We start from the raw sequence: 22,427 nt of genomic DNA, 5'->3' as shown, positions 1-22,427 counted from the left end.
ATCTTAAGATTTCCACATATCCGAATATGACTTTTTTTTCCCCACTTGCTAGTTTTATACAGGGTAATGAAAACAGATGTGTTTTCTTTGTAATGCAGTGATTCTGAACAGATCAAAGTTATGGGGAGAAAGCAAGATTAGGCTATTGAGTTGGACAGCCAGCCATGATGGTGATGAATGGCGGCAGAACAGGTTCGAAGGGCTGAATGGCCTCCTCCTGCTCCTATGTTTCTATGATCCTACTAACAGACCCCATGTTAGATCATAAATGCCGTTAAATTTTCCTGAAACAGTTGGGGGGAAACCTGTTTATGTCGCATTACTTCCAGTGGCCTTAAGAAATCTTGCCTCAATTGATGGGAGTAGCAGCACCATAGGTGATGGGTGACACAGCCTTCTTTTGATGGTTATCAATGAAGAATGCTGCCTGGGCTGCACAAGTAGCAGCCCGTGGTCCTGCCTGCCCCTGTGGATTCAACGCAGGTCTGCACGAAATAATTACTCCCCCAATATCCTGTAATTTATGAAATCAGTTCTCACCGCTCACAAATTTTGACGCAAAACTGGCCAAATTGAAACAACTTCCAAATGCTTGAATGAAAAAGAACTGCTAATGGCAAATTTCTAAAATTTAGAATCCTAGAGTGCAGAAGGCGGCCATTTGGCCCATCAAGTCTGCACCCACCACAATCCCACCCAGGCTGTATCCCCATAACCCATGCATTTAACCCAGCTAGTCTCCCTGGCACTAAGGGGTAAGTTAGCCTAGCCAATCCACCTAACCTGTACATCTTTGAAGCGTGGGAGGAAACCGGAGCACCCGGAGGAAACCCATGCAGACACAGGAAGAATGTGCAAACTCCACACAGACAATGATCCAAGCCAGGAGTCAAACCCAGGTCTCTGGAGTTGTGAGGCAGCAGTGCTCACTACTGCGCCACCATGTCGCCTGTAAAATGAAAGCCAAGCTGCAGCGCAGGGAGCATTTTTAAAGAGAAAAACCTAACATGTTGGGAGCATGCCCTAAAACAGATTGAGTTTTTGAGTTAGTTTCCCATTCAACCCACTCCACTTTACAGATTGTTATAGGTACATGAAGTGAGTTGAGGCTTTTTCACCGTGAAACTGACTGGTGATAACTTTTGTAAGTTTCCTCACACTTACTCAAGCCACCAGCACATGAAGAGTTAAAGGGACTCATGAAATAGCTTGATGCCTTCCTTCACACAATCTATTTCCTTTAGAAAGTGAACTCGTGCCTTTCTTACACCACCTTTTGCAGACTATGAAAGAAAAAGCAAATGTTAACATTTGCCAAGGCTGCATTACTTAACTGGGTAAAAAGTCTGACAACACCAGGTTTTAGTCCAACCGATTTATTTGATAGTAAACACACAAACTTTTACTATCAAATAAATCAGTTGGACTAAAACCTGGTGTTGTCAGACTTTTTACTGTGTTTACCCCAGTCCAACGCCGGCACATCCACATCATTACTTAACTGGTGCAGCCTATTCTCATAGCTATTGTTGGTATGCCTCTGTTAAAGGTGTTTTGCCAGTGTGAAGAGAAACTGGTTTCCAAAATAATGTGTCGATAGTAGTCATGATGTGGGTAACGGTTTCTTCCTTATTGGTTTGGGTCCTGTAATGCTATGTCTAGTTGAATAAACGTGACTGAGACTGTGGGATAGCTGGAAAGGGTGTGAGGAGAAAGGGGCTGGGTGCGTGTAAATAGAGAAAGCAGCTATAGTTGCAGAAATCCACAGATGGATCGCTGGCCTTTTTAATGAAAAACCATTCGGTACAAATTTGCAGTTCATTAAATTCCATGAACCTCACTGAATGGAACCAAACTTTTTCCGATCACCCGCACTTTGATATTTTCCTGGGTAACAAGAGACAAGCGGACTGGATTGCCCCTCTTCAATCCGTTGCACGTTTTCCCCACGTCTGCGCGGATTTCCTCCGGAGGCTCCAGTTTCCTCCCAAGATGTGCAGGTTAGGTGGATAGGTCACACTAAATTGCACCTTAGTGTCCCATGGCGTGTAGGTTAGATGGAATAGCCATGGTAAATGTATGGGGTTACATGGATAGTGGTAAGTTTATTTATTAGTGTCACAAGTAGGCTTACATTAACACTACAATGAAGTAACTGTGAAAATCCCCTAAGTTGCCACACTCTGCCGCTTGTTTGGGGACACTGAGGGAGAATTTAGCATGGCCGATGTATCTAACCAGCACGTCTTCTGGACTCTGGGAGGAAACCGGAGCACCCAGAGGGAACCCACACAGATACGGGAAGAACGCGCAGACTCTGCATAATGACACAAACTGGAAATTGAACCCGGGTCCCTGGCATTCTGAGGTAGCAATGCTAACCACTGTGCCACCATGCTGCAGCAGAGGACGGGGCATGGGCAAGATGCTTAGTCAAAATGGCCTCTTCTATACAGTAGGGATTTTATGATTCTATGAATCTGAATAAAAGCAGTTGCTTTGAGTGGCGCTGGACATTGTTTTCCAAATGTGCTAATCCTGCTTACAAAACATGACATTTATTTTTCTTTTCTCAGGTTTTTCTTTTGCTGAAATGTTTCGAGGAGGAGTGAATTATACCAAAAGCAAAGATAAAGGTACTTGCTTCTCTTTCAGTTTACACTGCTGTCACAATAAAACAAATAGTTTCTGGAAAAGTAAAATTACCCACATCCTTGATTTAATCCCCAAAAGGTTTTCCTCAGTGATTATGAAAAAGTGAAAGAATATAATTACATTTAATACAAGCGATAATCTCCCTGAAGTTCTCAGATATTTACTAATGTGCAATGTGTGGGGGCCAGTTAGATCTGACATATAAATTTAAAGATAATCCTCATCACAAGGATAATTGAAAGATTTCTTACTATTGAACTTTAGAATTTGATTTTTTGTTGTGTGGTGGGGGGCAGGTTGTAATGTAGACGGCGCTCTTTTGCATACATTCATGCTTTGCAAAAGATGACAAATAGTGGAATCCATATTTTTGGTCATTTGGAATAGAAAACCACTGCACAGTACATCAATCATTATGCAAAAGCTGAACCTATGGGTTGGAATAAATTTGCAGTTAGCATCTGGGCTGCAATTTGCTTAAAACTGCTGCAGGATTGGAGCCCACTTGTGTCTACTTTGATGTTAAGTGATTCCTCCTCTCTACATTTCTTTTGTTGCAAATGGAGACCACATCAAATTTCTGCCCATTTAAACCTCGACTGTCACTGTGTGTTAAGAATTCAGAACTCTATATATTTTTTTAATTAACATATAAACAACAGAAATCTACCCACAACAAGCATTTTCTACAAATATAAAGCTATTTCACTCCGGGCAATTGAAATGATCTTTAAGTTTGGACAGCGATTTCCCAGATGCGAGTCAATATTTACTGAGGAATTCTCCCAACTACAAACTATTTAGCTAACATATATGTCAATTTGATTTCTTGTTTTTAATGCATCAGTCTCAGCTCCACAAGCTACATGCTTGCCAACACTTGTGTAAAGTTTAAAAGCAGACCCATTCAGTAGAATTATTTTTCAAAAAGCAAATCAAGTTCAGAGATTAAAAACGGGGCAACACAGCGGTTAGCATTGCTGTCTAACAGCACCTGGAACCCGGGTTCAATTCCAGCTTCAAATCACTGTCCATTTGGAGCTTGCACGTTCTCCCCATATCTGCGTGGGTTTCCTCCAGGTGCTTTGGTATCCTGCAACAGTCTAAAGATATGCGGGTTAGGTGGATTGGCCATGCTAAATTGCCACTTGGTGTCGGGGGATCAGATAGGGTAAATACGTGGGGTATCGGGGATAGGGCCTGGATGGGATTGTGGTCGGTACAAAGCTCAATGGGCCAAATGGCCTTCTTCTGCACTGTAGGAATTCTATGAAATATTGAGGGTTGGCTTTGTACGAAAAAGTTGCTGCTAATTTATCTTAAAAACATTAAAAAAGGATTAATTTCTCTTCTAAAAGAGACGGGATAGTAATTATTATTGTGCATCAAGTTAAATGTTTGCACCCAAATATCACACAATATAATTTCTTCACCAAGATATCTAATTTTTCTTTGGCTACTGAAGTGTCTAACATGAGTGAAGCAATTCATCAGGTATGGAGAAATTCAGAGTGATAGAATTGTTGTTAATATTAATTTATTGCTGATCCCTGACTAACCTCTGGAGTCACATGCAAGTGAGAGCAGGAATGATGGCAGATTTCCTTCTCTAAAGAAAGTGTTAGTTATATGGTCACCATGACTGAGACCACCTTTCATTCCCAGATTTTTAGTTAACTAAATATAAACTCCAAACTGCCATTGTGGGATTTGAATGTGTCGCTAGAGTATTAGCCTGAGTTTCTAGATTATTTGTCCAATGATATTACCACTAGGCCATGACCTTCCTGTGATGCATTCTCTCTCTCAAATGACACCTCCCAATCCCAGGAACTTTGGTGTATGTCAGCAAGCATTAAGACTTGGGAATCCTTATAATGTTATTGAGGTGGCATTGTGGCGAGCACTGCTGCCTCACAGCACCAGGGAACCATGTTCGAATCCAGCCTTCAGTGACTGTCTGTGTGGAGTTTGCATGTTCTCCCCATGTCTATGTGGGTTTCTTCCAAGTGCTCTAGTTTCCTCCCAAGATGGTAGGTTAGGTGAATTGGCCATGTTAAATTGTCCCTCAGTGTCTCCAAGAAGTGTAGGTTAGAGGGATTAGCAGGGTCAATTTGATTTGATTTATTGTCACGCGTTAACATAACAGTGAAAAGTATTGTTTCTTGCACGCTATACAAAGCATACCATTCATAGAGAAGGAAACAAGAGAGTGCAGAATGTAGTGTTACAATCACAGCTAGGGTATAGAAAAAGATCAACTTAACACAAAAGGGAAGAAGCTGTTCTCGAGTCGATTGGTACGTGACCTCAGGCTTTTGTATTCTTTTCCTGATAGAAGAAGGTAGAAGAGGGTTACAGGGATAGGGCAGGAAGGTGAGCCTGGATAAGATGCTCTGTTGGACAGCCTATGCAAACTCAATGGGCTGAATGGCCTCCTTCTACACTGTAGGATTTTATGATTGTCATTTTCACATAGGCCTGAGATGCAGGGCTACTTCGACTTTGAGGAGGGTTGAGAAGCACGGGGTTGATAAGCAGAACAAAGCACACACTAAAACTCTCCTAGGCAAAGCCTCAGGACCATACAGGGAAAGTTATGGCCTTGGGAGACCTTCCTGAATCCCATTGTCCCCAGCCTACACCTATCTTCACTCCTTCAAGTGGCCCTTCGCAACTCGATTTTCTAAAACCAGCAGCTGCGTCTCACCTGTTCCAGGTGTAAAAAGGTTCGAAGGCCTGTAAAAGAGGTAAAATAGTCTGGGGTTCACACACACCGTGCCTGCCAGCCCAAAACCTTCTTGGAGTTAAAACCGAAAACCCATTTCAAGATTCTTTAGTTTTCAGAAAGGTCAGAAAATAGTTTTTGCAAGCTGCCAGAATGTGTTTTGCAACAGTATAAAAATGGTCTATTTGACAGCCAATGTCTGTCACAATTCAGCTTCCGAGAGAAACAGTCTGTGATTCATTCCCTCCTGTTCTCGGTAGATGAAACTCAGTTGCAGGGACAATAAATTATTAATCTGATTATTATTTGGGACACCAAAGAATTCAGACTGTCTGGAAAATTACTGAAGAAACCAAAACACAACAACAGTTTTACTAAGAATCTTGCATTATTCAGTGTCTGCGTAACTGTGGTAAAGAGGAGAACCGTGGGGCACAAGGGAAAATTTGATTGCATCTTAACTCACCGCATCAAATTCTGTGCGAATTTGAAGCTCTCAACAAAACCATGAAGTTCATCAGGAGTTAGGTCACCAGGGCCACTAGCGCCGTATATCACATCACCTCGTACCAAAAATGTCAATTTTCTAAACCCATAACAATATCCTTTTCTAATTCAATTACAATTCGTATTATTGCTAAATGGAACATCATTTCAGGTATCCTCAATTATTCTATTTAGCATAAGAATTTTCAATAAATGGGGAGTAACCAAGAGAGAGAGAAATAGAAGAACGATGACATTCCAATATACTCTGATACAGTTCCAGATGCTCACCTTGGCTGCCTTTACCAGGACGGGCAGAATAGAGGCCACAAGAGGGAAGAGAGAGTTTGTGGGAGAAATTGCCCAATGGTGCATTTTATTATTTAATTTATTGCATTTTCATAACAGGCTACTCAGACAAAGTTTGAATGTGTTACACAAAGTACTTAATTTACTTCTGGGTGCACCAATGAGAATGGGACGGCACGGTGACACAGTGGTTAGCCTCGCAGCACCAGGGACCCAAGTTCAATTCCGGCCTGGGTCACTCTGTGTGGAGTTTGCGCATTCTCCCCATGTCTGTGCGGGTTTCCTCTGGAAGAAGCTGTTCCCCCTGAAGAAGTTTCCTTTGGAAGAAGCTTATATAGGTCATAGAACCCTACAGTGCAGAAAGAGGCCCTTTGGCCCATCAAGTCTGCACCGAACACAATCCCACACAGGCCCATATTATGCCCACTAATCCCTCTAACCTACGCTACTCCGGACACTAAGGGGCTATTTCTTAGCATGGCCAATCAACCTAACCCACATATCTTTGGAATGTGGGAGGAAACCGGAGCACCCGGAGGAAACCCATGCAGATACGAGGAGAACGTGCAAACTCCACACATTTAGTGACCCGAGCCGAGAATTGAACCCAGGACCCTGGAGCTGTGAAGCAGCAGTGCTAACCATTGTGCTACTGTGCCGCCCTAAAGCTCAAGCTGTTCTTGAGTCGGTTGGTACGTGATCTTTTTCCTGACGGAAGGTGAAGAGAGTTGCAGGGATAGGGCAGGGAGGTGGGCCTGGGTAAGATGCTCTGGTGGACAGTCGACGCAGACTTGATGGGCTGAATGGCCTCCTTCTGCACTGTAGGGATTTTATGATTGTCATTTTCACGTGGGCCTGAGATGCAGAGTTACCTCGACTTTCCTACCAGGTCCAAAGATGTGCGGGTTAGATTGATTGGCTGTGCTAAATTGCCCCTTAGTGTCAGGGGACTATGGACATAGGACCTGGATGGGGTTGTGGTTGGTGCAGACCCAATGGGCCAAATGGCTGCCTCCTGCACTGTAGGATTCTATACTCAGACATAATGACAAACAGGGATCCTCACTTCCAATCACCACACACAGCAGCATGGTTTCAGTTGCTCAGCAACTGTTTATTTACTTAGTGTCCAAGAGACAAAAATATGACAAAAAATGGGATTTACTTGGTGAATATCTTCAGCTTCAACATGTGTTATGTGGTAATATCCGATTGAATAACAGCCTCATATCTTCTACTTGGAATCAAAACCTGAAGTACCACAAGGAGAAATTGCCATTCCTTTTTTTTTCCCAAATGGAGTCCTACCCAGCTTATGGCAACCACAGCAGCTGTGTTCTCTGCAGTTGATGACAGGATGAAGGCCCTTAAAAGCCTCATACTTTGAGTTGTATGGTTGCAAAACCTTCCTGAGGAATGAATTCTACCCATGGCTACAAACATGGCTTGTCACTGGAGCAAAGGCCCCAAAACTAATCCAGACATCGCCTTCACCAAAAAGTGCCACGTTGAATTAAGGGTATGGTCGACGATGTCTCAGGACAATTAGCAACTAATACTTTGCTCTGTGGCTGGGCAGCTCACGTTTTGGTGCACACGCAGTAGGTGTGAAACAAGAGAACATTTTGTTTTGTCAGTTGCTGCTCACCAGAACAACAGCTGAGAAGATTTTTCAGTTGCTCGACAGCTTCTTAAAATTAACACATGGCAGGAATTTTAATAAAAGTACACATTACCATTGCTTGGGGTTGGTGCAAGAGAGAAGCCAGAAGCGGCAGATAGTGCGAATGGATAATGTTCATTGTTTAGTGCAGCTCTGGGGCCGCATTCAGTATTTGTAAGCCCCGCTTCCATCACCCACTGGGTTTGTTAACCTGTATCCGCCAGCAACCTCTCCACCTGACAGCCTCGCAATGTCAAGGTGTTTTACACGCAGTGTAGTCAGTGTCTGAAATGCACTGCCTGGGAGTTTGGTGGAGGCAGGTTCAATGGAGATGGCACGGTGGCACAGTGGTTAGCACTGCTGGCTCACAGCTCCAGGGATCTGGGTTCGATTCCCGGCTTGAGTCACTGTGCGTGTGGAGTTTGCACATTTTCCCGAGTCTGCATGGCTTTCCTCCGGGTGCTCTGGTTTCCTCCCAGAGTCCAAAGATGTGCGGGTTACGTTGATTGGCCGTGCTAAATTGCTCACAGTGCCCCAGGATGTGTAGGTTATGGATTAGCTGGATAAATGCATGGAGTTGTAGTGTTAGGGCCTGGGGTGGGATTGTTGTCGGTACAGACTAGATGGGCTGAATGGCCTCCTTCTGCACTGTAGGTTTTCTATGGAGACATTCAAGAGGGAATTATTTGAAAATAAATCTGCAGGGCAGTGGGGAGATGGCAGGAGAATAACATGGGGTGAACAGTTCATTTAGACAGCTGAAGAAGACATGATGGGCCAATGGCCTCCTTCTGCACTGTGTGTGATGACTTGGGCTGATGCTAAACTATCCATGGCTACATTGAGGTGTATTGGAAAATTAGAAGATTTATTTATAAATGCAATATCTTTTCCAGATATCAGCACCTCATTAAAAACTCGAATGGCATTGAGCCAAGAAAGCAAACTTTTCCACTATATAATCAGCATCTGAACTTAGAGATAATGGGTGGAATTTTCCCTTCCTGCTTACCATGGGAATCATAATGGGCCAGATAGGGCCATGCAAAGGTCCATTGACCTCACGTGGGATTTTCCAGTCTTAAGAGTGAGCGTGGCCAGAAAATCCCACCCCATGTGTTCCAGTCTTAGCCCAGTGGTAGCACTCTTTCCTCTGATTCAAAGGCTGTGGGTTGAAGTCCTACCCCTAGATGTGAGGACCTAATCTAGGCTGATGTTTCAGTACAGTACTGAGGAAGTGCTTCAATGTCGACTTCTCAGATGAGATGTTAAACCAATTTTAAACCCCCTCTTATGTAGGTGTAAGAAGATCCTATGGGACTGCGTGAAGAGGAGGAGGATTCTGGTCAACAATTATCCCTCAAATGACATCACTAAAACAGATTATCTGGTCATCATCTTATTGCTGTCTGTAGAACCTTACTATGCACAATTTGATTGTTATATTTCTGATATTACAGCAAAGATTACAGAATGCTTCATTGTGAGGATGCCCTAAGTTCTATGTCCTAATGTCTTAAGCTACACAAGTGCAAGTCCTTTCCTCCTTCTTTGCCTCAGAAACTCTTATTATATATGCTGTAGCTCTGAGGTTTTTCTCATTATAGACATTAATGTGCCCCTCCACCCGAGTCTGCAACATTCTGCCAAACAGTCAATCACCAGTAAATAATAGTCAATATGACATAACAACACTGGACTTCATGCATATAGAGAAGATGGAAAATTGACAGGTTCAACTCAGTTCGGCGGGGAAACTCAGACAATCAATGCTGCTTAATTAATGGCAGTTTGCCATTCAACACTCTTCATTTCAACTCTAATCAGGTTCGTCACACTTTTGAAGATACCACTTTAACTGGTATGTTAAGTAGGGTCAGAGAGCTAAACATGTTCCACATAAGGAAGAGTCTAATGAAATATGCATAATGTTGGACGTATTTATGTCATACTTTTACCTTGGGAAATGTTGAAATTAGTACTTCTAATTTCAAGTCTGGCAATTGAATTAGAACACTTTCTAAAGTATTGCATGCTTGTCTATTTTTGTATCCTTGAGCGATGCAGTTTCAAGGTATTATAATTCGCATCCAAGGCTTGGTTCACTAACTGCTTAGCAATCAAGATTTGACTTTTAAATTCCATTCTACTACGGACCACAACAATGTCATGCAAGAAGCGCACAGATTTCTTCATCATAGACATACAAAATTTAAATATTTCCCACAGGGCAGGGGGAAGGTGCTATTTTTCACAGCTTTCATTCTGAACTTCCTTGTTGTCGTCCATTTAAATTTAGGCCAAAATAAAACAAAAGCAATCTTAGCTTAACTTTCTCAGGGCCTTGCTATATTATCTTAATTCAAAGTTGTTTACTATGGTTTACCTGTCATAATACCAGTGTGGGAGTACCTGCACTGCAAGGACTGCAATAACTCATGTAGACTGTTCACTACCATCTCCTCAAGGACAATAAAGGGATGGATAATACATGTAGCCTTGTCAGACTTGCCCACATCACATAAACAAATAAAATAATTCACATTATAGTGCAACAAAGTCCTGCTTTATTAACATTAATGAAATTGTGCAGAATTTTTGTTTTGCAATCGAGTCTGATCCCTGCCACTGTCACAGTAAAACTCTCTGGTCGATCAATATTCAGAATAACAGGTTCCTTGGAGTAACTAAGTAGCAGCAAATTTCATTAAAAACTTCAGATTGTGTTATGAACCTCAAAAGCAAACCTCTTGTGGTATTGTAGCCATCCCAGTCCCTGGGTTGTGCGTTCTGTGGTGTTAGTATGGCTCTTTTCCCTCAAAATGGCTCCTGTAAACCTCAAACGTACTTTGATGCAAAATGCAAACGTACTAAAATGCAAAAGCAATTTGTTTCACTTTCTGATTGTGCTTAGTACAAGACATTTTATGACTGGCTTTATAAATAAAAATAAACTTCTGAATAATAATTCACAGTAAATAAATGGAAAGTATTTACCTAACTGTTACTAATTGTACACTCAAAATTAAATCTGGCTAAAACCAAGTAGATTCAAGGACAACCAAGGTTATAATGTGGTTAAATTGAGTTACAAAGAGAATTTGGGATAGACAAAACTTTTAAGATATTAAAGGTATTGGCAGATTGGAGGATTTGATAAATCTAAGACAAACAAAAGCAAGTTAAAAGAAGCCATTAGGAGAATTAAACATAGAATTGCTGATTAATAAGCAGGAAAAGATCTTTACGAATATGTGCTCTGAAATATACGGTGAAAGTTTTGGTCCTTTTGTCATTTAATATCTCTTGTCCTCCATCCTTTCCAGGATCTCCACTTTTGCTCTAATTCCTCTGCTTAAAATCCTAACATTTCTAACACTGATGTGGAGATACCAGCGTTGGACAAATAATAAGTCTCACAACAGCAGGTTTGAGTCCAACAGATTTATTTGGTAGCGCGAGGGCATCATCATCAGGGGCAGTGCTCCAAAAGCTCATGCTACCAAATAAACCTGTTGGACTTTAACTTGCTGTTGTGAGACTTATTATTTCTAATATCTTTGATGAAAGATTATTGACTTGAAAACTTAACTCTTTTTCTCTGTCCACTGATGCTGCCGAATCTACTGAGTATTTTCTACATTTTCAGCTTTAATTTCACAAAGTAAAGACTTTGGAAATAGACTTTAAGATGACTTTGAGGCAGGAGATTGAGACAGTTGATTCAGGCCAATTGTTCACTACGACAAGAGTTTCAGTATCAAGAGCATGAAATGGATTAGAAATAATTTGGAAAAACTGCTAGCTCTCTCTTATGAAAGGGGTAACAGACTGTGGAATAGGGATAGCTATTGAAGCAAACAGTATATATAACTTCAAGAGGTAATTATGTGTGTTTATGGAAAGAAAAGTGATTAAAGAATGATGAAAGATGGGTGGATGAAGTAGAGATTGATTAAAAAGGGGATACGATAGAGCTAATGCCTTTTATATGTTCTAAAAGCACTTGTTTTCTTGACTACCAACGTTCAGAGAAGTGTAAACCTTATACATGTCTGATCAAGGAGAACAAGAGTAGCAAGTGACAAACACTGGATTCTGGCCTTGTACTGGGAAAAACACAAGTAAACGGATAAGCAACAACTGGCCTGTCACTCATAATGCAGAGAACCTGCTTGGTCTTGAATGAAGTACCACGAGATCTCATACAGGTGACATTTGGAGGCAACTTAGGCAACTCTACATCCTAAAAATATAAACCACAGATTGGATCTGTAGAAGAATATATTGCATAAGAGGCTTTCCTTTGCAAATGCTTCCACTCTCCTATGCGTCTAGGTCCAGGTGTTTTTCTGGGCAATAAGTGACTCAGCAATAGCTCTGCAAAATTAAAACATCAAATATTGCATTTGAAAATAAATAGAGCATTTTATGCACACCTCAATCATTTACACCTTTGGCAGAACGCATGGTAAACACCCCTCCCCCCACGAGTTTGATACTTTGTACAGAACATGCTAAATACTCACTTGGGTTATTTAGAAAAATGCTGGATAGAAAATACTTTATTGCTAACTATAACAGTTCAAATTAATTACTATTATAGTTTGAGATAGGTGCCTTCCAAGAAGGGATTCTGGGGCTGGTTTATAATTAGACAGAATATTATTTCACTTGCACCAAATGAACAGATACAATGAAACCACTGTTAGAAAACCTCTGCTTCTCAAAAGTGGTAGACTTTGATTTGATTGTTTTCATCCAATCCAAGCTGGATTAAACCTTGCGTGGAAGGGGTCCTGCTTGTTCTCATGAAGAGAGGACTGAAAATGTACGTAAAGGAAGAGTAACAATATTTTGGTAGCTGTATGAGATTTTGCTGTACACAATGTTTGTTTACATGGCAGTGACAGTTATAGAAACATAGAAAATAGGAGTAAGCCATTCGGCCTTTTAAGCGTGTTCCACCATTCAACATGGTCATAGCTGATCCGCTATCTTAACGCCATACATATGTGCGCTGCCCATGCCCCTAGACATAGAGACATAGAGGTTTACAGCATGTCAAAAGGCCCTTCAGCCCAATTTGTCCATAGGGCCCAGTTTCTAACCATTAAGCTAGTCCCAACTGCCTGCGTTTGGCTCATAACCCTCTATACCAATCTTAGCCATGTAACGGTCTAAACGCTTTTTAAAAGACAAAATTGTATCTATCTCTACCACTGCCTCTGGCAGCTTGTTTCAGACACTCTTCACCCTGTATGAGAAAAAAATGCCTCTCTGGACTCTTCTGCATCTCTTCCCTCTCACCTTAAACCTATGTCCCCTGGTTTTAGACTCCCCTACCTTTGGGAAAAGAATTGACTATCTAGCTGATCTATGCCCATCATTATTTCATAGACCTCTATAAGATCACCCCTAAGCCTTCTACGCTCCAGGGAAAAAAGTCCCTGTTGATCCAGCCTCTCCTTATAACTCAAACTATCAAGTCTCGGTAGCGTCCTAGTAAATCTTTTCTGCACTCTTTCTAGTTTAATAATATCTTCAGAATCCAGAAATCTATTTCCTTCTTAAATAGATTCAGTGATTTGGCCTCCATAGCCTTCTAGGGTAGAGAATTCTACAGATTCACCATTCTCCCAGTGAAGACGTTTCTCCACATCTCAGTCCTAAATGACCTACCTGTATCCTGAGACTGTGACCCCTTGTTGCAGAACCCCCAGCCAGAGGAAACAACATCCTTACATCTGTTCTGTCCAGTGTGGCAGAATTTTACACTTTTCAATTAGATCCCCTCTCATTCTTCTCAACTCGTGAGTACAGGGCCAACAAGCCCAATCTCTCCTCATACGACAATCCTTCCATTCCAGGAATCATTCTGGTAAAACTTTGTTTCACTCCCTCTATGACAAGTATGTCCTTTTTAAGGTAAGAATACCAAAACTGCACCTAATATTCCAGATGAGGACTCACCAAGGCTGACTGCAGCTGCAGTAAAACATCTTTGCTCCTGTATTCAAGTCCTATTGCAATGGAGGTCAACACAGACCATTTGCCTTCCTAATTGCTTGCTTTACCTTCATGCTTGCTTTCAGTGATTTCATACAATATTACAGATTGATATAGTGGATGATAAAGGAGCAGAAATTCATCCAAACTAACAGGCTCCTGGAAGCAGTCAGCACAGTGTTCTTCACCCATCTTTCCTACCAGGTCATCCTTCTCTTCTATTTTGTAGAGAATAGAATTCCAATCTTTTCCAATTCGTATTACTTTTCAATGTATTAATTTGGCAGTTCAAACTTATAACAGTCTATTGCAGATACTCTGTTCTTTTTGAAAGACATCAGACCATTTGGCTGGTGGAGGTGGTCATTTGGCCCCTTGTACCTGTTCCCCTTGTACAAAAAGATCTAAGCTGAATTCCTACCACAACTCCACTATGATGCCCTGTCCCTATAATGCCTTGATTCTCTTTGTGCCTACAGATCTATCAACCTCCTGAGTATAGTCCTCAACTGAGAATCCACCACCCTCTGAGGTAGAGAATTTTGAAGATTGGCAAGCCTCTCCCAAGAATTGAAAATTTCATGACAGTAATCAAGACCCATTGGGTCAAAGTTCTGGGGCACAATTCTCCCCCCAAAATTCTAAATGTTGAATTTGTATAAAAATTGGAGTAACTCTCGCATTTTTTAGGGGAAGTTTCAAAATGAATCCTCCACACTCTGTTCACAGCAGAGTGCACTAGCGTAAATCCTCCTGAAAATCAGTAGGTGGGGCCTATTCCCACCCGAGAAGTCAGCAGCATAACGCTAAGAGGGCCATTGTGCACACGCCATCTGTTAGTGCTGAGATCTGTGCATGCGCAGTGGCCCCTGTCTACTGGCCTCCCGACTGCTGACCAAACTCGTGACCCTGATCGCTGGCCTCCCTCCTTCTGTCATTCAGCCCAAAGGCAGAGTGGCAGCGGGACCCCTCACCCCCATCAAGCCCTGTCCCCCTTCGGCCCCGCTCCCTTGGCACTGCCTTATACCTGATGGCTAGTGCCCAGATGCCCCCTGGGCATTAGCACTTTGCGTCTTGGGCAGTGCCAGGACAAGGCTGGCATTACCAAGTTGGCAATAGACAGGGGGCACCCCAACCCTCTGAGAGGCCTCGATTGCCCCCCCTTGACTCCAGTGCGGTCAGTACACCGGTTCTGCATAAGTGGAGGGGGCAGTGGCGGGCTGGTGGTGGTGCTATGGTAAACCCCACCAGGGTGAAATACTCCTGGCAGGAGTGGGGGACGGGGGTGTGGTTTAAAGAGGCTAATAGAGGCAAATTTGGATTAACATAATTTATTCAGGTGTGCGCTGATTTCCAGCATGGAGCTGACAGCGCCGGAAATCCGCCTGCTGGAACCGAGCGGACGCTAAGGTGCCTAGCAGGGAGACGGCAAAAAGGCCTCTGCTGGAATCTCCTGGCCCAGTGCCCCCTCCCTCCCCCCGGTGGGCTTGGTTATCGAATAGCACTGCAGTGATTCAGGAAGAGAAAATACGGATGGGTAATAAGTGCTGGCCCTGCCAGCCATGCCCACATCCCAAGACTATAATAAAAAATATATTTCAAGGGCATTTTACTTGTCTCTTTGTTAATGAGGGAGTTGTCATTAACTCTGCAAAAAAAAGAAGAGAAAAACATTTTCATGTCATCTGTTACTTAACATCTTAGTGCTGCGGAAGTCATTACTGGAACTGAGGCATTACCGAGCCAAATAATGTGGAGCAGCTCAACAGATAGATGGTTGAAGTATCCTGGGTTACATCTTTATTCATGTCAGTTCAGCTGCCTTATGCAATCAGCCTCAGTGGCTCCTCCAAGCCATTTCTACTGATGATGCCACCAGTGCAGTTTAACTCAAATAAAAACAAAGCTAATTCTTTTTAATCAGGTAGCACAGTGACAGGTCTGAACATGAGGTTAAAAAAAACGCAACAAATCTTCATGCTTGTAAGATCGTCAATGCCACAGGGCTCAGGGAGATTGCTCTGGTGAAGCGTCAGGTGCAGGTCAAGTTATCGCGGCCAATACAATGTTCCTATAATCGTACAAGACCGCAAAGTAAAATTAAGATTGAATCAGGAATTAATTAAAACTTGTGTCCTTTTCTTCATAGAATGATTCATAACCACTGCAGCAGATGGTACCTAAAGGTCAGAGAGGAGATAAATCAAGCAGTTCATTGACGCGCAGTTCTTCGTAACTCGTACAAAATGGGATTACTAGATCCTTAGAACACAGACTTCTTCCTATCACGTGGCTACTGTCGGTGCTCTGCTCGTGGAGGCCATAGAAAATGAGTCAGGATGGAAGCTCAAAAGCAGAGCTGCATATCATCATGACAACTCTCCCTCCAGAATTTTTGGGCGGGATTTTCCAGACCCTCTGCCAGTGTGATCTTCTGGTCCTGTCGAAGTTAATGGAGATTTGAGTGGCTCGCTGTGGAGCAACCCGCCGCAGCGGGCTGGAAAATCCTGGCTTCTAATTTGAAAACATCACCCTCTGTTCCAGTTAACTCTTTCAACATCTAGGATCATAACTTTGCCTTCGTCACAGAAGCAGTGGATCCCACGATTTTCTCTCAGGTGAATTTTATTCTTACAACACCGGGTTAAAGTCCAACAGGTTTATTTGGTAGCACGAGCTTTCCCTTCATCAGATGAGTGGCTTATGAAGGGCAGCATCCAAAAGCTCGTGCTACCAAATAAACCTATTGGACTTTAATCTGGTGTTATAGGATTTCTTATTGTGCCTACCCCAGTCCAACGCCAGCATCTCCACAACACAAATTTTATTCTTGGAATATCTTAAAACCACCTTGCCTTTTCATCTTCGTTCAACGACACACTCCAACTTGGGCCCCGGCAACAAATCCATCTTTCACTCCTCGGTTGAGTGAGGCAAATATTCTTTACAAAAAGCCTTTCTCAACTTAAAAAAAACAACTAAATAGAATAGCTAAAATTCAAGCAAACTCATTGCTGCAAGCTCATTATGGAAGGGCACTTGGTCAGGCTGCATCTCTCAAGTCCAACTGTATTCCTTTCTACGTCCAGTCTGATCTGCCTCAGAATCCAATATGCTCCCAAGGCTGACTTCAGCGACAAGTGATTCAGCATTAACAGCCCTTAAGATGCACACAAGACTGCAGAGCCTACCCATGCAACTGCCATGTATCAGAGTCTATTGATTGAGAGAACCAGGAAGACCAGCACCTAGCAAATTGCCAGAACTGATTTATTGAACAACATTGTCTAAAGCACTTCCTTCCCGTCACGCCACAGATGGAACTATCACTGCACAGTGCAAAGCAAATACACACATTATTTTACAGACTTTCTTTTCAAAAGCAAATATATCCTGCTTCCACACTGTCTGTTGGGGCATTTGATGTCTTAATAACTCTGTGGTAGAAAAAAATCCCTCAACCTTTTGTTTTGTAGATGATCTTAAACGTATTCATTTTAGTGACTCATTGACTGATGGAAATAGCTTCTTTTTCCTATCTGCCCTTTACAATTTTGAACACTTCTATCAGATATACTCTGAGCCTGTGTTCTGATGAAAAAGGTCTGTTTCTCTTTAACCTGACCAATCCATGACTGTTCCAGAAATTTCCAAAGCAAAATTATAGCTCCTATGAAGAAGCAAATGGAGTAACGAGGAAAGAAAGAATGCGCCCATTAAGATAAAAAGGTGAAAGAACTGCTTGCAAAATAAATCCAGAAATACAATTACCATTAGCTATTGAAATAAGCAATTATTCAGGGAAGAAGATAAATTTCATAACAGGGCATTTAAACCTATAACTTCTTTTAATTCTATGAAGATAGTGTTGAATTAAACACAGCCAAGCCCACCTAACACCAGTCCACAATGATGTCCATCTCTGTGACATGACGTGAAGATGCCGGGTGCTCCGGTTTCAAAGAACAAAGAAAATTACAGCACAGGAACAGGCCCTTTGGTCCTCCAAGCCTGCACTGACCATGCTGCCCGACTGAACTAAAAGCCCCTACCTTTCCGGGGACTATATCTGTCCATTCCCATCCCATTCATGTATTTGTCCAGACACCCCTTAAAAGTTAGGATAGATAGGTGCTTGATGGCCAGCGCAGACACGATGGGTTTCTTATGTACACAGTATGGAGCTACCAGCACTGGACTGAGGTGGATACGGTAAAAAGGCTCACAACACCTGGTTAAAGTCCAACAGGTTTATTTGGTAGCACAAGCTTTCGGAACGCTGATCCATCATCACTCACCTGATGATGGAATAGAGCTCCAAAAGCTCAGGCTACCAAATAAACCTGTTGGATTTTAACCTGGTGTTGAGAGACTTATCTGTAATGACAACTTGCTCATCATTCAGCCACATTTTCATGAGGGGAAAAAAATAATCATTGCTCGAAAGATAGATTTAAAGGATATTATTCCCTGTGCAATCCCAGCTTTGATGTCATGCCCTCAATCCTTTGGGTATATTCTTTGACATCTTCCATTTCTATGAGCCATGGATTAACTCAGCAACAGATGCAGGCATGCTTCTTCCCCTCTTCTGATATCACAACAGCTGCTACACCTCCGCCGAAACATTTCATGTCAGTTTTAAAAACTCTGCTCTTTAGCTTAACAGCATCATGAATAACCAAGAATTGGCATAAATAACTACCAGCATTTTGTGCTGTGTTGCCAGTATTAAATCAAGTGCTTAAATAAATTCTTTACTTAATATACATTGCTTTTGGTTGAAGTGAACCGATTCCATGACCTTGTAAAAAATTCACATAATTAAATCGAAGATGACAGAAGGGCTCTTTGATCTCTGTGCTAACGAGCATTAACTATGGTTTCAGAATTTTTTGAAGGATACATTTTTGGGTCCTTTTTGAAGCTTTCCAGCCACTTCTTATTAGCGTCGATCATCCCTTGAATAGAGCTTCTGTCCCCTTGTGTATTCTTGGAATGTGATTTCTGTAACATCTTTACTTGGTCACTGTGCAAAATAACATTTAATAAATGAATGTTAGCAAAACAATAACTTAAAATGGAGATCAGCCATTAAAAGATGGTTTTTGCACATTTACCACCTTTACTGGAGTGCCTAAGTATAAAAACAAGAAAACAACACCTGAGGTCAGGTTGATGACTTTCTTGTTAGTTACTTTTTGAAAATTCATTTATGGGATGTGGGCATCGCTGGCAAAATCTGCATTTCTTGCCCATCCCCAGTTACCCTTGAGAAGGTGGTGGTGAGTTGCCTTCTTGAACCACTGCAGTCCCTGAGGTGTAGGTACACCTGCACTGCTATTAGGGAAGGCATTCAGGATTTTGATCTAGCGACAATGAAGGAACGCCAATATATTTCCAAGACAAAATGGTGAGTAGTTTGGAGACTATTATCGAGGAAAGGCTTTTTTTTGCCATTATTGACTGGATTATTTATTTGGCTACCATTTTAACTAAGCCAGAAGCTTCCTGTTTTGAATTAAAAATGAATGATAAAATGCAGATGACAAAGCAAGTGTAGCAAGCACAGAAGGATGACAAGAAGTAATAGATGAGTAACAGAAGGCATGAACTTTGGAATGAAAGTGAATGTCAACAAAATTCACATCTCAAAATTGACAAGAAACATTCATATAATTCATAGAAGGAAAAGAACTAAAACACGTGCAAGAATGTGAGTGTAATGTCTGCAGATCGAAGGTGCAACAAAGAAATGTTAGCAAGAAGAAACATTTGTTAATAGAAAAGTTTAATAAAAACCTCTCATGATGAACTTGTAAAGAGTTTGATTTGAAGCATTGTTTGTATGGATGAGAGATTTGGACCTTAAGGAAAGAGGAAGCCATATTGTTAAATAGCTTTGAAATGCTGACTTGGAGGAAAATGAACAGGATCACTGTGGAAGAAAAATAAACAAATGATGATGGGAGAGTGAATGAATAAAGATATTTCCTGAATGTAATTAGGAAAAGACAGAGAGATTGGGCAGGGCACATCTTAAAAAGAAACTGTCTGGTAATAAATGTTATGAAGGGGAGATTTTAAAGAGAAAAAAAAGGAACAGGAAAGAAGAGGTTATCATTGTTGGATTGCATGATAATTAAAATGAGTTATTGGGAAATGAAAAGACTGACATAGGACAGAGAGACATGGAGAAGACAATAAGCCAACGGCTAGCCTTTGGGTAGAGTACACACGATGATGATAACAGTTGCCTTGTCAGCAATGACTAGGGATTCAACCATAACCATTCCGGCCTGCAACATTAAGAACTCTGACAATTTGTTCCAAGAAATTCTGACAGTCAGTCTGTACCCAAACTGTTAATCTGCCTTTTCTCTTTTCAGGTATTGATGGAACTGGTTTATATTTACGACAATTTCTAATACTAACAGTAGTTACCTGTTGAATAAGTTCAGAAAAAATAATTTGTTTTATCGATCAGAATGATATATTTTGTCAACATATTTGATGCAATAATTCAGCATTGTATTGATGATGGACCCTCTAGGGATTCTGTTACAGGTAAACCAGATAGACAAAGAGAAGAGAGAAAGTACTTCAGCAGATGCTGTTGCGAGGAGATAAAGACTGTGAAATCCTGTTACAGAAAGAAGAGGGTGGTCACAGGCTGCTTAGTGCAGATGAAACAGCTTCAAGGTTCTAAAAGATTTCACCATTGCTAAGCAATGTTGCCCATTTGATGAACATTCCACAAGCAACTGAAGGTGGATATTGAGGAAATAACTCCCAAAAGGGAGAGAGAAGAGGAAGCTGGTACTTGCTGATGGAGGAGGAGGAGGAAGTGGAAGCACTGCTGCCTCACAGCGCCAGGGACCTGGGTTCAATTCCTGGCTTTGCTCATACTGTGCCAAGTTTGCTTGAGCACTCTCCCACAGTCTGAAAAACATGCACTAGCCATGCTAAATTTCTCCCTCCATGTGCCCAAGTGTGGAGTGTGGTGCTGGAGTGTGGTGAAGAGGGGATTTTCAGTGAATTCATTGCAATTTTAATGCAAGTCTACTTTTGACGCTAGTAAATAAACATATATATTTAAAAGCTCAATGAAATATGTAGTTAACATTTTTGCAGATAACTTGCATGTAAACTAGAAAGCATGCAAACTGTATTCTGTACTGAGGTTGATCAAGACGGAGAAAATGCATATTTAGTCAACTGTACAAGTGTGCAAATAAATGTGTATAAAACTGTCAAGTAACATGGTACTCCCTAATCATACATTCATGAATAGAGTCACAAGTTACATATTGTTGAAAAGACAAATTTAAAAAGGTTATATTCAGATGATTGTGGGTCTTTTAGCACAAAAACACAATGCAGAACTGAGGTACATCATCACTGTTCATTTTTTTTTACAAACCGGCCATGGCTGATTATTCCTGTGCCTGAAATTTCTGCTGAACAGCAGCCAGCAAGCTGAAGTATATGTACAGATTCTGTGATGTGCAAAATTGTTGTCCCCTAGAGCTAATCCTGCTCATCTGGGTTTCTACTGGCAACAGCCTTGGAAAACTGACATTTAAGGGGGAAGGAAAACTAAAAGAAACTTCACACACATTAAAACCAAACTACATTATTTCGGAACTTTTTTGCAAAGCTGTTGCGTAACTATGATCATGTAGGTAATTCGCCCAGGACGAGGCTACCCATTGCACTTAAGGTGTGCTGACGCCTGTGATGTCCCCAAAATCTGTAGCAGTCGGAACGCTAATTATATCTGTACGCTTACGTTTGTGCATCAACTAGGGTCTCTGAGAATGAGTGTATTAAAATGCTTGCTTCATAAGTAGGGAAAGGAGCATGGTACAAATTTGGCTGAATGGGTTCCTTGTATGACGTACAGAGAATGTCCATGAGAAATTTCTGTATGCTTTTACATCAGCTGGTTGGTTTTAGTTGAACAAAACATACCTAATGCTGGATTGGAACACTGTGAAGGTAACATGACCTCATGTACTACAGGGTCACCTTGAGTATATAAATTGTATGGGATAGAAATTTAGCTGGACCCATTTAAAAATGACTACTTAAGAAAAATCTCTTGTAGATGTTACGTGTTATGAGTAGACTGTAGAATCCTTGGACTGAAAATTTCAAGAAAAGGTCTAACCACTACACATGATTCAAAAAACCTTCATTCATTCATTTTTTTTTGGAAGAAACATTTGTTTCATTGGACAATATTTCACCATGACTACAAATACTATAAAACACTAGTGGCACGGCATTTTTAAACCTCCTGGATTGCCCAGTAACATAACCTGCTAATATGGTTCTGTGAATTGTCGTTTAGCAGTACGATGAGGCCAGATGGTGGTCTAGTGGATACGCCACTGGACTAGTAATGCAGAGGCCCAGGTTAATGTTCTAGACGCAGAAGTTCAAATCCCATCACGGCCAATACTTTTCACTCTATACTAATACGTGACTAAAATAAATCAAATCAAATCACGGCAATTGGTGGAATTTAAATTCAGTTAGTAAAATCTGGAATTGAATGCTAGCCTCAGAAAT

At 41.5% G+C, this 22,427-nt stretch overlaps 1 protein-coding gene across 5 annotated transcripts in view; it reads right to left on the bottom strand.

The window, feature by feature from the left end:
• Positions 1-1,439: 1,439 nt before the first annotated feature.
• cep164 (centrosomal protein 164) overlaps positions 1,440-22,427 on the bottom strand; it is a 214,155-nt gene continuing 193,167 nt past the window's right edge. For all 5 annotated transcript variants that reach the window (XM_080214802.1, XM_080214801.1, XM_080214804.1 and 2 more), the window contains 2 exons: positions 18,757-18,879; positions 1,440-12,664 (listed from right to left, as the gene is read on the bottom strand). In XM_080214802.1, the coding sequence (XP_080070928.1) occupies positions 12,568-12,664; positions 18,757-18,879 (220 nt within the window). In that variant the 3' untranslated portion in view covers positions 1,440-12,567. The remainder of the gene's footprint in view (positions 12,665-18,756; positions 18,880-22,427) is intronic.

This window comes from Carcharhinus amblyrhynchos, chromosome 29, assembly GCF_965287045.1.
Source record: "Carcharhinus amblyrhynchos chromosome 29, sCarAmb.v2.hapA, whole genome shotgun sequence".
Classification (NCBI taxonomy): Eukaryota; Metazoa; Chordata; class Chondrichthyes; order Carcharhiniformes; family Carcharhinidae; genus Carcharhinus; species Carcharhinus amblyrhynchos.
The sequence above is the reverse complement of the archived record's forward strand: the minus strand, read 5'-3'. Positions and strand labels throughout refer to the sequence as shown.